Source organism: Pongo pygmaeus, chromosome 2 (assembly GCF_028885625.2).
Source record: "Pongo pygmaeus isolate AG05252 chromosome 2, NHGRI_mPonPyg2-v2.0_pri, whole genome shotgun sequence".
In the NCBI taxonomy this organism is placed as follows: Eukaryota; Metazoa; Chordata; class Mammalia; order Primates; family Hominidae; genus Pongo; species Pongo pygmaeus.
In genome coordinates this window covers 57,447,762-57,465,383 of record NC_085930.1, presented here as the reverse complement: position 1 = coordinate 57,465,383, position 17,622 = coordinate 57,447,762, and the positions used below count along the sequence as shown (strand labels likewise).

General features: G+C 43.1%; 1 protein-coding gene across 25 annotated transcripts in view; it reads right to left on the bottom strand.

Annotated features, from left to right (window-relative positions):
* Positions 1-17,622, bottom strand: part of KALRN (kalirin RhoGEF kinase) — a 700,623-nt gene that overhangs the window by 68,540 nt on the left and 614,461 nt on the right. For all 25 annotated transcript variants that reach the window (XM_054480931.2, XM_054480928.2, XM_054480929.2 and 22 more), the window contains 6 exons: positions 9,006-9,136; positions 4,279-4,345; positions 2,410-2,513; positions 2,158-2,227; positions 1,441-1,527; positions 504-596 (listed from right to left, as the gene is read on the bottom strand). In XM_054480931.2, coding sequence (XP_054336906.1) covers positions 504-596; positions 1,441-1,527; positions 2,158-2,227; positions 2,410-2,513; positions 4,279-4,345; positions 9,006-9,136 — 552 coding nt within the window. The remainder of the gene's footprint in view (positions 1-503; positions 597-1,440; positions 1,528-2,157; positions 2,228-2,409; positions 2,514-4,278; positions 4,346-9,005; positions 9,137-17,622) is intronic.

Sequence of the window (17,622 nt, the reverse complement as noted above, 5' to 3'; positions counted from 1 at the left end):
GCAGCCTGGGTGACAGAGTGAGACCCTGCCTCAAATATATACATATATGTTATACTTTATAATATATATTGATTATATATAAAATATATTGATTTTATATATATATATAAAACATCAAATTTTAGGTATTACTAATCTAAGATTTCTAAAGCCTTGCCTTTCCCTTTCTTTCTCCCTTGTAGTTCACTCTGATTTCATATTCTTCTTATTTTTTAAAAGTATCAAGTCAATGACTGAGACAAAGTAAGAATGTGAATTGAAAAAATAAAATCAAGTAACAACCCACCTTAAGGGCAGGAAGAACAGCCATGCAGTTTATTTGCGGGCAAAGCTGACAGAGTAACCAGCAGTCGGATAAAAGTTCCCACGTCCCTACCACCCCTCCCACAGTTCACAGTCCTTTGGGACAGTGTGGTGGAGGCAGAACCCCTAGCTCTACTGCTAACCTGCTCTGAGCCTGAGGGACCCTTCTCCAGCCCTCACCCAGGCTCCCAGCTTCTTACCTTGAGGAGCAACTGGTATTTTGTTATTCTCTGAATGGGCTTTATGAGGAAGTCACTCAGTGTCAGCCTCTGATTTATCTCCTGTTTTACCTCCTGAAACACAGGCAGCAATATTAGAAGAAAAAGGAACTGAAGAACTGCGGTGCTCTGAATCAGGGTTCAAAGGCATGGAAGACAGGTCTGCATGTTTTCCAATGAAGTTGAAGAATCTTTAAGCAATGTGAGAGGTAAAATTGCCTAGAGGACTGTTCACTTGTTATGAACAACACGTAACACACGTCACCACTGGCTTCCTGCCTTCCTCCCATGCTTTTACAGTGAGCACTTCCACACCTGGGTCTTCACCCCGGTCCTGGGAGACAAGCTGGAGGGGCCTTATTCTCTCCACCGCTTCAGGGCAAAGGCAGGGAAACGGGGCTTCTCCTAGGAAGAAGCCTATGGAGCCGGGCCCTAAACTTAGATCTCCAAACACTCAGTTGAGCGCTCTTTCTAAGTGATGATTCTGCCTTTCTCCCAGCAAAATAAATCCTTCCGGGCTAGACCAAGCAGACTAGGAAGTGGCTGCAAACCCTTTAACCAACAGAAGGCTCCTCAGTAAGTGGTCCCTGGGGGACTGGTGGGTACAGTCTGCTCCAGGGTCACTTAAGAAGAACTGGAGCTTCTCAAACCATCTCTGTGTTCACACTTATTCTGCAAATGGGGGCTTCTCAAATCAGAACCCAGACTGGGCCACCTCAGCTCCTCTCAAGTGAAGGTGCTCATGAGAATTTAGCTAAGAAACTGCTTTCTTTGTTGAGGCAGCTATTCTTGCCATGAAGGGGTCAACGGTGCTGTGTGGGGGTCACATATGGATGGATGACGTCTGGTATTTCTGAAAGTGGCTGTCTTGGCCTGAGTTTTCCTCCCACCCCAGTTCAGCAAAGCCTGCACAGTTTACCTCAAAGTAGGCATCATACTCAGCAACGATGTACTCTGAGCGCGGCTTATTCTGACAATACCACACGTAGATGTGCAGCTTCCGCTCCTGAAAGAGCAGAGGGAGACATGTGGACAGTCAGGCATCTTGTGTCTTTTGTTCAATCTCAGAGTGCCGTGCTGGCCTCCACATGGACAAAGGACAAAGGCGCACTTGGGGATGCACCAAGGCAGCTGAATATCAGGGATATAAATGTGGTGGGCAAGAGCCACTTTCCAAATCGCCAAGGTGGTCAAAAAAACAAACAAAAAAACTTAGAGAGGGCTGAGAAGGAAGGTCAGTCAAGGAAGAGCAGAAGAGAAGAAATTTTATTTATTTTTTTTCTGAGACAGGGTCTCGCTCTGTCACCCAGGCTGGAGTGCAGGGTGGGGCCATCATGGCTCACTGCAGTCTTGACCTCTGAGGCTCAAGCGATCCTCCTGCCTCAGCCCCCCAGGTGGCTAGGGACTATAGGCATGTGCCACCAGCCCTGGTTAATTTTTAAATTCTTTGTAGAGACGGGGGCCTCACTATGTTGCCCAGGCTGGTCTCAATTCCTGGGCTCAAGCCACCCTCCCACCTTGGCCTCCTAAAGTGTTGGAATTACAGGTGTGAGCCACTGTGCCTGGCCAGGATTTTAAAATGAATATAAATGAGCCTAGTGAAGGAGTTGGGGAGGAGGTGATGGGAGACACTCACATGCTTAATAAAGAGCTGTGCCAATCTGTCTTGCTCCTGGATACACTTTTCCAGTTCCGCCAGGAAAAAACTAAAAGGAGAAAGGGGATAAGAGAAGGAAGCCACATTATTCAGAACTGTATTATTTCTCAATAATAAGATGAGTTACAGAAGACTCTCCCCTAAGCCCTACTCCTTGAGCCAGATGCAGGAAGAGGACTCAAGTCCTGGATTCCCAGGACACTGGATCCTCGGGGCAGCATTAACACTTACTCCTTATGCCAGTCATAAATCTGATGAATATTTCCAAACACGATTTTGTCCTTTCCTCGCATATCCTCAGGGACACCCTTTTCTTCTATTCTCTTCATGAAGCCCTGCAGCAGCAAAGGCAATGGTTAGTAGCATATTTTCACAGGAAAGCTTTCTGGGCCATGCCACACACCACAGCACCCCGCGAGCCCACACTCTCTGCGTGAGTTTGCGGACAAATGCTTCTGTGGTTTCTCACTATTCAACCAGGTCTTTTACCCCCGGTGCAGAGCAATAGAGAAAACTTTTATGAGTTTCAGGATCCCCTTCTTTGTCTCCAGTCCCCTTAAGCAGAGCACAGAAGAAAACAATAAGCTGTCCCTCTTCCTTCTCTCAATCCAAGTTAATCAGGTCTATAAAGGCTCAGAACTAGATACATCTGGCCTAGAAATAAGTCTTAATATGTCAATACTTTATAGTCTATAAAATGTGATCATAGAGAATTTCATTTCTGTTTTAAAATCAGTTTTGAGGTTGGACAGGTAGCATTAACCCCATCTGATGGACAAGAAAACCCAGGCACCTGGGTGCTGGATGATGACTTGTCCATAATCGCACCGCTGATGTCTGAGTTCCCTGCATTTCAGCCTCCCAGTCTTCAGATTCCCTCGTCCTCTACTCCTGGGCTGGACTGCATATGGAAGCTGTTGTACCTCTTCCACCCCCCAGCCCCACAAAAAGACAAGAATAACTTTCCATAAGTTAAAATTCAGGTCTTCTATATGCCTGGTTAATCTGTTTGTCCAAGGTTCAGGATAAGCAAATACAAAGCCCTAAGTCAGCAGATTTCACAGGATGGAAACTCAGGCCAAATGTAAGGAACCAGCAAGCAATAGGCTTTAGGCATAGAATTTTTATTTTTTTGTTTTATTTTTATTTTTATTTTTTTGAGATGGAGTCTCGCTCTGTCGCCTAGGCTGGAGTGCGGTGGCACGATCTCAGCTCACTGCAAGCTCCGCCTCCCAGGTTCACGTCATTCTCCTGCCTCAGCCTCCCGAGTAGCTGGGACTACAGGCGCCCACCACCACGCCCAGTTAATTTTTTTCTGTTTTTAGTAGAGACGGGGTTTCACCGTGTTAGCCAGGATGGTCTCGATCTCCTGACCTCGTGATCCACCCGTCTCGGCCTTCCAAAGTGCTGGGATTACAGGCATGAGCCACCACACCTGGCCGAGAACTTTTAGACTTCATGTTCTTTCAATATGATTAACAACAGGGCTCTAAGCCATTCAAATTACCCATTTACTTTCTCAGGCTTTTTTGTTCATCCAAGTGTCTAAGTCCCTCTTAAGTGAATCCCTACAGAGCTAGGTTTGTTTAACTTACTACCAAGTTGACTCTTAACTCTGGACCTGTCAACCTTGCTCATTAGTGGGTTTTTCTTTTATCTGTCTTTTTGCTAGCTATAACACTTATCCTTAAAATCTATGGAAATGTATAAGCCCTAAGATCCCACCAAGAATGAACTGTTTTATGCCTATGTGGCTCATAGCTCTGAAGAATATATGTCCACATAGTTAAACATCAAAGAAAAGCTCTTAAGACAATAGCTTGGTCACCTAAAACAAAGTGGAATGAATTCCACTCTAACCAAGAGGCTCCCCCAAATGCTATAACATTCGGGCCCCTACTTCCCTCTAAATATCTTATTTCAAGGGGAAAAGAAAAACATTGCCTACATATTCTACTTATTACCATTTTTATTTTCATTTCTGCAAGTGCTCAGACAGTAAAGTACATGTAACCATCAGATTAAAACACCTTGGCCTAGGTAGGGTCCAATGTGCTCCTGGTTGGGTGACCACAGACCCACCTGGAACCCTCTACTTACCTCCACCACAATGCCCAGATCCTTGACATAGTCTTTCTCTGTCTGTACCAGCTCATTCAGGACAAACCTGAGCAGGAGATTAAGAACAATGAGTGTTCCTCTTCATTGGTAAGTCAAAAATCTTCACTTAAGTTCACAGAAAAGTTACTTTGGCACCTTTATGACAAGACCCCTTAAAACACCCACACTTATCTCCTGGGAAAGATGCTTACGGATGCTTTCCCTTACAGGAGGCCCTACTGAAGGGCTGAGGACACCAAGGCCAGAAAGGACTTCCCCAGGTTACGTAAAATAGTCACACGAAAAATGACGCTCAGCACCTAGCATTCTTCTTTCTATTCTTCATGTGTTTCTCCCTCACCTACAACTGAACAATTGTATAGACAGAGGGCAGAAAGAATGACAACCATTTTGGCAAAACTGAGTTCTGAAAGCTTTGAGGCTAGGCAGGGGTTAAGATGAGACTTTTCTTCCTTCATTTCAGCTCCATTCTTCACTTAACAAGAGGAGAAAGACATTTATTTGATTACCAACCTGTAAGTCCTCCAAGACAAGGATAGATATCAAATGAAGCTTTTAAGATATGGAAGCTGCAATTATTCAGATAGGTATCCATGGTAACTGGCCTGGAAAATCCCCAGTCAAGGCCAGAAAGATGGACTGCAGACATTCCAAAATCACACCTTTAATGCAGCACTACCTTCTCCAGGATGCAGGATTTAACAATTACAAGGACATTTGCTCTCTTGGTTTCTTTCTTGTTAATTCTTTCTACCATTTACTATGTGCCACTCCCTTCATCTGGGTTTTCCCATGCTTATAATAAGGTAGGTATTGTAAAGCCTATTTTATATAAATGAAAATGTGGAGACAAAAAGATTAGGTAACCTGACCATGATTACAAAGTGAGTAACAGAGCCAGGATTTGAACCCAGTTGTGTAAGAGTCCAAAGACCATGCTCTTTCCCAGCAGCCCACTGCCTCGTAAACTACTCTGACTGGCTCTTGGGAGTCCCTGAAGCCTCAAACCCAAACACTCTTTCTGTCTTTTGTCCAGACACTAAAGAGCTTTACATAAAATGCTAATGTTGTGCACAGGGGCAGGGTGGTGCTGTGCAACCTACTGGAGTCAAACTCTTCCAATCTGATTGGAACGAGTTTTGCCTGGGACCACACAATTGCATTTTGGGCCCAAGTAGCAGAAAGGATAAAGTTCTCAGATGTCAAAGTGGGACCCCAGCACAAGGGTTGTAACCATTTTGAACCCAGGAAGCAATTCATCTGAAATTCTTGCTCCGTATAGCCCCAGAAGCCACCACATTCCTGGGGCCTGGGGCCTCTGGGCAATGGGGAGGAAGCAGATGAACACATGCTTCTTTATCAGTGCACCCAGCACTTCCAACAGCTCCCTCTCCAGCACAGACAATCATGTGTTTTAGGCCACAGGAAGGAACTGGCAAGGCCAAATAGAAGCATTTAAATATATCTTTACCATGGCCCAAGTTACTGCCTGGTAGAAAGTGGCAAAAGAAAACCCACAGGAAAGTTAGAGTGGGAATATGGGGCTGGGAGGGCCCTCTGGAGATGAAGTCCAGCTCTCTGTCTCCAGGTGATATTTTTACCCTAAGCTATTTGCTGACAGATGAGGGCTATCTTTGGCTTCTCAGCCTTTAGAGAAGGGAACTGTATTAGGTGCTGCTAGTGGACCTGTCATTTCTTCCCTTGAAGGGTTAATGAAGGGAGACCATGACGTATTAAAAGACATTTTGAAAAGTGACATCAAGGATTTAAATTGCAGGCATTGCAAGGCAGTGCACAATTAATTGCCAAATGAACTGACAACAAGGCATGTTTTTCATGATAAGTTCTTATTAGTAGAAGTTATTTACAAACAAATGTTATTCTTTGGTCCAACTAAAATTATTTCAGCTACTGGTTAGAACCACTTCTAACCTCCTTTCACAGGGATAGGGAATGGCTGGTCTTCCACAGAAAATCCCTTAGATTCATTGCACTGGCTGTTCTCTCTCTTGAGAACACTTTTTCTCCATGGCTAACATACCTCCCCTGGTCTTTGTGCAAATGCCAGGGCCATTTAAAATCGCAGCATGGCCTCATTTATTCTCTGGATCTCCCTTACACTGCTCTATTTTTTTTTCTTTTTCCTGTTTCCAACATAATACATAATTTATTTTGTTTATTGTCTGATTTCTCCAACTAGAATTTAAACTTGCCATGAGAGCAAAGACTTATGTTGTTATTATTTGTCTTATTCACTGATGTATCCCACTGATGGTACATACTGGTGTTAGGCTGGTATTCGTTGAATGAATGACTAAAACTTGAAGACAAGTAACTCCATTCTCAACTTTTTTCTTCTTCTAGACAAATGACTATTTGTGTTCATCTTTTCTTCACAGCTCTCATTTAACGCTTTGACGCCCTACTGCCATCTTCTGGATTGAGTCTTGGTTCGCTACACCCCTCAGCCTCTGGCCTCACATATGGTTTACAGTGAAACACCTATACACCACCCTTTCATCATGACCATAAAGTACAGCAGGAGAGAATAAGGATGAGATATAGTAAGAGGTATGAGATACTCTAACAGCTGCATTTTCAGGATAGCTCAGGATGTGAAGAGGTGTGGATTTTGGCAAGAATGAGAAGAGGGAGAAGAGATGCGCAAAGTGGGCAAAAGAGACAGCTAACTTTTGTGGCCTGTTGAATCTGGACAATGGCTTAAATGACTACTCAAAGGCCGGTTCAAGCTACATGCTAAGAGTAGTGACTGGCGGCCGGGCGCGGTTGCTCACGCCTGTAATCCCAGCACTTTGGGAGGCTGAGGCAGGCGGATCATGAGGTCAGGAGATCGAGACCATCCTGGCTAACACGGTGAAACCCCGTCTCTACTAAAAATACAAAAAATTAGCTGGGCACGGTGGCGGGCGCCTGTAGTCCCAGCTACTTGGGAGGCTGAGGCAGGAGAATGGTGTGAACCCGGGAGGCGGAGCTTGCAGTGAGCCGAGATAGCGCCGCTGCACTCCGGCCTGGGCAAAAGAGTGAGACTCCATCTCAAAAAAAAAAAAAAAGAGTAGTGACTGGCTTTTCCCAGGGTCACCTGCCACCTCAGAGGTCACCTTTCTGACTTAAGCTTTGCTTTGACTTGACAAAGGACTAAGACATCAGCTCCAACTCGGCCTCACCTGTGTAACAACAACCTGAGAAGCTAAGGAGACTCAGCTTTGTGCAAGTTCTAGGAAATTTCCCTTTGGGGATGGCATTTACAACCTCTTTTCCATTCACCAACTTCTTGGGGTTCCCCCTGAGTACTCATAAAGCTGACGGGGTAAATACAGAATTTCAGGATTTACATGCTACTTGTTCATCTCCACCATGAAATGATAGCCCTGCTTTCAAACCAGGCCTTCACTGTGATGTTCTCACTTTTGTTTCCTAGGAAACAGAAACTCATAAATAGACACTTTGTACATTTCTCGGTATCAGAAGGACCTGGCCTCACTTATTTTTGCTAGTTTTCATGTCTGTGGCTAGGCTAAAGGAGTGATGAATTTGAGAGAGAAAGGCAGGCTAATTAACAACAGGGAGGGAGCCTTCACACCTGCCTTCCCAATTCTCACTACTGCTTATAATCTCTCACATGCTGAGCTATGTCTAAGACTCATCAGTAGCTCTGCTTCCAACACAGAGTCCAACCCTAAACAAGAAAACAAAAGTTGGCCGAGTGCAGTGGATCCTGCCTATAATCCCAACACTTTGGGAGGCTGAGGCAGGAGGATTACTTGAGCCTAGGAGTCCCAGACCAGCCAGGGCAACCAAGCGAGACTCCTTCTCTACAAAAAATAAAATAATTAGCCAGGCATGGTGGCGCACACCTGTAGTCCCAGCTACTTGGGAGGCTGAGATGAGAGGTTCCCTTGAGCCCAGGAGGTCAAGGCTGCAGTGAGCTATGATCATACCACTGTACTTTAGTCTGGGTGACCAAGCAAGACCCTGTCTCAAAAAAAAAAAGAAAAGAAAAAGCAAATGAAAGTTTTGGAGGAGTTCTGCTTTTGCACTAGTGGTATCTGGTATATTCTTGATCAACTCAAATAATAGATTGTCTTCATATCAACATAGATAACTCTTGCATAACATGGGATTGTTCTGCATTATGAATTTTATTTTACCACTAACTATTCAAAGTGGAGAAGAAGTTCTCTTGGAACTAATCCCAGAAACAGATGCAAAATTAAAACCTTTGGAGAAGGAGTAGAGACAGGACCTGCTTGGTGGTACAACAGCTCCTTCCTCTATATATAACTTTCCTACATTTGGGGAAATGTTTTCTTAGGTGACCTCTATCAGACTTTCTGCTATGGTCAGAGACTCTCTGATTCTATAGGCCCTCAGTAACAGTCTCATAGTTTCCTCAACTTTGCCATTTTCCTTTTATCACTATGTTTTAAATTTCTAACAGATCTATAACCACACTTTGTCAGTAATAGCTGCTATCTCACAGAATATACTTTAGCCTAAACTTCAATCAAGTCAGTGCCAAAGTGGCTCAATGTTTATCAGTGCTATGCTGTACAGATCTGAGTCTTAGAATGAATGATGTCAGTGGAAACAGCGTGGGGAACCCCTCTTGAATTCTCCCCAACCTTTGTCCATTGTCCACCGCACTCACATGTACACCACAGGGAGGAACTGGGAAAGCCACTTACATCCTGCCTCTCAGGGCCTTGGCTTTCTGTTCTTCTTCCGGGTTTCTAGGAGGTGTGGGTGGGGCCATCCCCTCATTCAGGCAGCCTGCAGGGTCTTTCAAGCTCCCCCGGTATGAGCCTCCTTCTAGACTCTGAAAAGAGAGAATAAACAGGCTTAGAAAAGTGTACTTTGAAAAGTCATTTGGAATCCCTGTGTCCTCCCAGTCTAGCCACAGACAACATGGAAAATCAGTAGCCAAGGCTGTTCTCACCAAACCACAGTGAAGCACTAGCAGACCAGAGACTTTATCCTCCTGCAGCAGGGAGCCCAGAGCTGCCACCTTCTCAGGCAACCAGGATGTACTTGGCATCTATGTGCTGCCAATTTCCCAGACATAATGAAATTGTCAAAGTGACTATCTCTAGGTAAGAGCTCCAGAGGTAATGCTAACGATTGCAATTCTATACCAAATATGCAGTTACAAAAGAAAACAAGTGAAAAGGGTGAATATGGTACTCTAGAGGGAACTAAGGGTAAAAGAACCTAAATTTGAATCCCAGATCTGCTAGTCACTGAATGATTTATGTGAGATAGCTAAAATTGTTCCATGCTTCAGTTTTTCTCAGTTTTCAAATTAAATCTTCCCTCTCTACAGATTTCTAAGGAATAGGCAGAGATAATAGCTGTACAACCCCTTTGAAAAGTTAAAAATGTCCTATGATGATGAGGTTTTCCCCTGTCCCCATGGATGGAACTGCTAACGATAAAAATATTCAAAATGGAGTCAATCTTAACACTTTTATAAGTGTCCTGGAAGAAGGATTACACAGTGACATTTAGCATTTCATTATGCAAATTGGCAGAAGTAGTGTGGATACACAGTAAGGCTGGAGAGTAAGGTCAAGTTGCGCAACTGTAAAACAAATAATGAGAGACTAATCTAAGGCTATTCTTTTTTATTATTATTATTATTATTATTATTATTATTATTATTTTATTTTAGAGACAGGGTCTCACTATGTTGCCCAGGCTGGTCTTGAACTCCTGGGCTCAAGTGATCCTCCCGCTTCAGTCTCCCAAAGTGTTGGGATTATAAGCATGAGCCAATGCACCCAGCCATAATATCTATCTATCTATCTATCTATCTATCTATCTATCTATCTATCTATCTATCTCTTTTGAGACAGGGTCTCACTCTATTGCCCAGGCTGGAGTACAGTGGTGCAATCATGGCTCACTGCAGCCTTGGCCTCCCAGGCTCAAGCAATCCTCTCACCTCAGCCTCCCAAATAGCTGGGACAGTCATGCACCACCATATCCAGCTAATCGTTTTTTGTTGTTGTTTTTTTTTAAGAGACTGGGTCTCATTACGTTGCCCAGGCTGGTCTTGAACTCCTGGGCTCAAGTGATACTCCCACCTCGGCCTCTCAAAATGCTGGCATTACAGGTGTGAGACACCGTGCCTGGCCCTAAACTGCTCTTACAAGATGCCTGCCTAAACCAGCTACTGCAGCTAACAGAAACAGTTTCATTTAGTAGTTTTTGAAAACATTAGCCCTAAGGTTAAAGTCACAAAGATTCAAAAAATGCAGTCCAAAAAGGTAATAGGAAGTAAAGGCTTCAGCCTGGCCTTCAGTGAGCTGCACTTGGAGTATTGTCACAATGCTCTTAGTTGCTCTATTTTAACATAGGCTAAACAGGTAGAAAAGAAAGGTCCAGAGAAATAAATAAAAAAGTAATGAGGTTCCTGATGGCCCATTTTATAAGAAAAAATGGAGAATATGAAGATTTGAATCTGAAAAACATAACACTAAGCAGAGATATCAAACTTCTTCCATTCCCCCACCCCCAAATTGACAAAATGTGCCAAGGGCTAAACATGAATTTGTTACCAACACTAGAAACTGGAACTAAGAGGACAGGGTCTTCAAACTCGATAGAGAATTTCTTTTAACTTGAGATAAAAGTATTCACAGAAGAAGTAATCAGCCATGGAAGTTGTTATATCCAGAGCAGCAGTATAGGCTAAAAATATGGAAAGGTCAAGAAGGGTTTAGCTCAATTTATAGATACAGGATCTGTAACCTGTTATTAAGGAAATGAGAGTGTCTGGTGCTGAGGCTTGACAACCAAGCACACAGGCAGGCATTCCAATGACATGTCTCCTGGTGCCATCACCAGAGACAGGCTCCTGGGCAGATGGGCCCAGCTGGTGATTGATCTGATTACATGCCTTTTGCTTCCTCTTCTCTCCTTCTCCCCATTGTCCTGTTTCAGCCTTTGTTCTGCAGCCTGTTGAGTGGTAGCATGGTGACTGCAACGCCTGGGAAACAAGCCTTGGTTTATAGGCTCGCTTGACCATTAGATGCTGCTGAAGTTCATTCACAGTTCCATCCCTTTGCCCTTAGAAGAAGTGAATGTTTTCCTCTAGTGAGTTGCTGCTCAGTGGTATCCTCTGTGCTCCTACCTCTTCCCAGGGAGACACCTCTGCCCACAGGCACTCCCATGGAGCATCCAGCTTTGTGCGGTCCACTCTCAACCTTTCTACAGAACGAAGAACATCTGAGGAGTCCATTATGTCAAATGGGGAAATACTTCCATCTCCTCCTACCTGACCTGTTCTATGAGCAAAGTAGCCCAAGTTGTCTCTAGGGGAGGACTCTCTGGGATGGCAACAGTGAGAGAGAAGGACAAGAGGAAGAAATAATTTGGCTAAAGCTATATGCTAGGTAGTCTGCCTAAAACAATGGGTTTGATTTTAATGCTTGTAATAATTCAAGAGTGATTGCCTCTGAAGACCTAGCTACCTATGCTAGAGTTGGGATACTGAGCCCCAGCTAAGGGCAGCTAGGGTTGACCTAAAATTGTCTGTTCTGCTTCTGGGGGAAAACAGGCAGTGGTGGCCAGGTTTCTGCCATAGTGAGGACTTCTGCTCCACCTGGAGCTCAGGGCACAAATAGTCTCAGAGGACAAAGGAAAAGGTATATGGGGATAGAGCAACAAGTGTTCCCATAGTCCATCCAAGGATGGGGAATAGAAATGCAAATAGATTCAAATATGTGATGAAGTATGGAGGAAGGTCATCCCCATATTTAAAATGAGCACATTTCCTGGGCGCTGGATCTGGGATCATATACTCATAACTTGTCCCTTCTCTGGGCACCTATAAACACTCTTTACATACTCCCTGCATGGCATTCATCACATAGTATTGTAACCACTGATTTGAATTCAGGCAAATATTTATTGAACATCTACTACATGCTAAATATTTGCAAAGTGCTGAAGAAATGAGGATGAATAAGACAAAGCTCCCTGGCCTCCATAATCTAAGCCAAAACGGGCACTCTTGTAGAGACACAGGGTACAATGGAGGATGAACAAAAGGAGCAGGTGGCTCTATGGTGGGGTGGAGAAGGAAAGGAAAGACTTAATGGAAGAGGCAATGCTTGAACTGAGAATGGATAAATGAAGAGACTTTCACTGGATATGCCAATGGCAGGACATTCCAGGCAGGAGCAGCATTGTGAGTATAGGGTGAAGGAGCAAATGACATGGGGGCAGCCTGGGAAGCTGAAAGTAGCCTGGTGTGGGCAGAGTACAGAGTGTGAGGGAAGGAGGTTGGCAAGTAACTGTGTGTTTTGTGAGTCTGGTTGAGTAGGTATTAAAGGAAGAGGGGATGAGGAGTGAAAACAGAATCCTGGAGAAGTTTGCAGGGATCAGATCATAAGGAACCTTGGCTGCATGGCATTAAGAAGTAGAGACTTGGCCGGGAATGGTGGCTCACGTCTGTAATGCCAGCAGTTTGGGAGGCTGTGGTGACAGGATCATTTGAGCTCAGGAGTTTGAACCGAGCCTGGGCAACATGGCGAGACTCCCATCTCTATTAAATACAAAAATTAAAATTAAAATTAAAATTAAAATAAAGAAGTAGAAACTTTACCTTCTAAGACCAATGATGGGAGGGTTGTAAGCGGGGAAATAACATGTTTTGATTTAAGACTTAGAAATGTCAGTCTTAATGTTCCAAAGATATTTTCATAATTTGGGACAATGTCTCTGATGTGATAGTAAAGAGAAACAGAACTTAAACTTTAAGTACTCTATGATTAACTGTACTATTTTTGAAAGGGTCTAGAAGAAAACATATCAAAATTTCAACACTGAATATGTCTAGATGATGATTTATGTTTATACTCTTGTCATTTTTCCAAATTTTTTTGAATAAGCATATACTTCTTTTATTCATCAGAAAATAACTATTAATTTAAAAAAAATGGAAAAGAGGCTGGGCACAGTGGCTCATGTCCATAATCCCAACACTTTGGGAGGCCGAGGCGGGCAGATAACCTGAGGTCAGGAGTTCAAGACCAGCTTGGCCAACATGGTGAAACCCCATCTCTACTAAAAATACAAAAACTAGTCAGATGTGGTGGCACATGCCTGTAGTCCCAGCTACTCAGGAGGCTGAGGCAGGAGAATCACTTGAACCTGGGAGGTGGAGGTTGCAGTGATCCGAGGTCATGCAACTGCACTCCAGACTGGGTGACACAGCAAGGCTCTGTCTCAAAAAAAAAAAAAAAAGTAAATGAAAGATCCCTCTAGCAGTCACACAGAGAGACGTCGGACTAAAATCTGAGAGGAAATGATTTCCAACAGTCCAGAGAGGAGAGGATTTTGAGCATTAACCCTAGAGGCTGCGAGCTCCATATAAGGAAAATTCTGTGCTTGATTTCAAAGCCTGGTGTACACGAGGACTCCAAGAATTTATTAAATATGCTATGTAACTTGGGAAGAGATCAAAGCTCATGTGATGAGACAATGGGTAAGCTGGCTGGTCCAGTACCACCTACCACACCAAACAATCACCTCTTAGTTGCTCCTCTTTGATAAAAATTTGCATATCACAACTGTTAGGATGGCTATTATGAAAAAATAGGAGATCAGGGTCCGATTCCAAGACAGGGAGACAGCAAAAAATATAAAAATAAAAATAAAAAATAAGAGAGAACAAATGTTGGCAAGGGTGTGAAAAAAAGGGAACCCTAGTACATGTTGGTGGGAATGTAGATTTGTGTAGACATTTTGGAAAACAGTATGGAGGTTCCCAAATAAATTAAGAATAGAATTATCATATGACCCAATAATCCCTCTTCTGGGTATATACGCAAAGGTAATGAAGTCAGCTTTTCTTAAAATACCTGCACCCCCATGTTCATTGCAGTATTATTTACAATAGTATGATATGGAAACACCTAAGTGTTATTGATAGACAAATGGTTAAAGAAACTGTGATACACACACACACCCAGAGAGAGAGAGAGAGAGCGAGAGAAAGAGACAGAGAGACAGAGCGAGAGAGAAATATTATTCAGCCTTAAAACACAAGCAATGGGGAAAGGATTCTCTATTTAATAAATGGTGTTGGGAAAACTGGCTAGCCATATGCAGAAAACTGAAAGTGGACCCCTTCCTTACACCTTAAACAAAAATTAACTCAAGATGTATTAAAGACTTAAACACTTTTAAAACCTAAAACCTAAAAACCCTAGAAGAAAATCTAGGCAATAACATTCAGGACATAGGCATGGGCAAAGACTATGATTAAAATACCAAAAGCAATGGCAACAAAAGCCAAAATTGACAAGTGGGATCTAATTAAATTAAAGAGCTTCTGCACAGCAGAAGAAACTATCATCAGAGTAAACAGGCAACCTACAGAATGGGAGAAAATTTTTGCAATCTATCCATCTGACAAAGGGCTAATATCCAGAATCTACAAAGAACTTAAAAAAATTTACAAGAAACAAACAAACAACCCCATCAAAAAGTGCACAAAGGATATGAACAGACACTTCTCAAAAGAAGACATTTATGCAGCCAACAACCATGAAAAAAAGCTCATCACCACTGGTCACTAGAGAAATGCAAATCAAAACCACAATGAGATACCATCTCATGCCAGTTAGAATGGGGATCATCAAAAAGTTAGGAAACAACAGATGCTAGAGAGGATGTGGAGAAATAGGAACACTTTTACACTGCTGGTGGGAGTGCAAATTAGTTCAACCATTGTGGAAGACAGTGTGGTGATTCCTCAAGGATCTAGAACCAGGAATACCATTTGACCCAACAATCCCATTATTGGGTATATACCCAAAAAGATTATAAATCATTCTACTACAAAGACACATGAACATGTATGTTTATTGCAGCACTGTTCACAATAACAAAGACTTGGAACCAACCCAAATGCCCATCAATGACAGACTGTATAAAGAAAATGTGGCACATATACACCATGGAATACTATGCGGCCATAAAAAAGGATGAGTTCATGTCCTTTGCAGGGACATGGATGAAGCTGGAAACCATCATTCTCACCAAACTAACACAGGAACAGAAAACCAAACACTGCATGTTCTCACTCATAAGTGGGAGATGAACAATGAGAACACATAGACACAGGGAGGGGAACATCACACACTGGAGCCTCTCTGGGGGTGGGGGGCTAGGGGAAGGATAGCATTAGGAGAAATACCTAATGTAGATGATGGGTTGATGGGTGCAGCAAACCACCATAACACGTGTATACCTATGTAACAAACCTGCACATTCTGCACATGTATCCCAGAACTTAAAGTATAAAAAAAAATTAAAAAAAAGATCCTGCCATTTGCCACAACACAGATGGACCTGAAGGACGTGATGCTGAGTGAAATAAGCCAGATACAGAAAGAAAAATATTGCATGATCTCATTTATATGTGGAATATTTTTTTAAAAGGTCAAAATATATACAAAAATATACACTGATAGAAAATAAAACAGTAGTTACCAGCAAAGTGGAGAAGGCAGCTAGGAAACTGGGACATGTAGGTCAAAGGATACAAAGTAGCAAATTGTAGCATGAACAGGTCTAGAGACCTAATCTACATGAGGATTATCATTAATAAAATTGTATTTGGAATTTTTGTTAAATAAGTACATTTAGCTGCTCTTTAGGTACTAATTTAGATTTCCACCAAAATTTTATTTAACTAATTAAAATATAAATTTTAGCTACTTTTGTCACACATACACAAAAAAGTAACTGTGTGACATGATAGATATGTTAATTTGCTTCACTACAGTAACCATTCTACTATCTATGGGTATCCCATAACATCATATTGTAAACCTCAAATATACACAATAAAATATATGTAAAAAAATAACATATGGCTGTGGCTGTCACTTTGGGAGGCTGAAGTGGGAGGATTGCTTGAGCTCAGGTTCAACGCCAGTCTGGGCAACAAAGCGAGACCTCATCTCTGCTAAAAATAGAAAAATTTAAAAATCAGCCAGGCATGGCAACACATGCCCATAGTCCCACCTACTCAGGAGGTTGAAGTGAAAAGATTGCTTGAGCCCAGGAGATCAAAGCTGCAGTGAACCGAAATCAAACCACTGCACTCCAGTCTGGGTGACAGAGCGAGACCCTGTCTCAAAAAAACCGAACAACAACAAAAACCTTACATAATATTTTCTGGACAAAAAGCATGAGATCTAAGTAATTCCTAGGCAAACTGTTGGTGGGTGTAGGGACGATACACAGTTGAAAAGCTTAAGTCTGGATTTTCCAGGCCAGTGACATTTCAAGTTTGTAACTGGGCTAAAAAAAAATTTTGTGGAGGCTGGGCATGGTGGCTCACACCTGTAATCCCAGCACTTTGGGAGGCCATTGCAGGAGAATTGCTTGAGGCCAGGAATTTGAGACCAGCCTGGGCAACACAGTCAGACCCTGCCTCCACAAAACAAAAACAAAAACAAACAAACAAAAAATGGTGGAAATCTAAACTTTTACCTTCTTACAAGAACCTCAGTAATTGGCCTGGTGTGGTGGCTGATGCCTGTAATCCCAGCACTTTGGGAGGCCGAGGAGGGCGGATCACGTGAGGTTGGGAGTTCGAGACCAGCCTGACCAACATGGTGAAACCCTGTCTCTACTAAAAGTACAAAATTAGCCTGGCGTGGTGGCGCATGCCTGTAATCCCAGCTACTCAGGTGGCTGAGGCAGAAGAACAGCTTAAACCCAGGAGGCGGATGTTGCAGTGAGCCATGATCACGCCATTGCACTCCAGCCTCGGCAACAAGAAACAAGAGCGAAACTCCATCTCAAAAAAAAAAAAAAAAAAAAAAAAGAACCTTGGGAATCTCTTCCACAGAAGAATGCTAGAAGAACCCAGTCCCTGGAAACATACACCTCTGCAATGGATATGATGAGGCCATTATTTTTTCCCCATCTGGATTCCGAACTCTTCCTAACTCCACCTGACTATTGACAAAACAAGTTAATTCTTCTAAAGCGGGGCAAAGCACACACAAATACAGCCTGGCTGTGGCCACATGTTCTTCCATGACCCACAAGGCTGGCCCAAGGAGAAGATGAATGCTGTCAAAAAGGAGAACCAGAGGGTGGGAAGCCTTGCTGAAGCAGGTAGGGCACATTCTCAGGGTGCCCGGCTACCAAGTAGACTAAATAGGAGTTCAGTCCTGGCCAGTCTCTTCCCTAAAGGCAGAGGATTATTAGCCTGAGTCCACTGGGGCCATCCTGAGCCCAGTGAACTACGCCAGTGTGCCACCCAATGACGAGCTC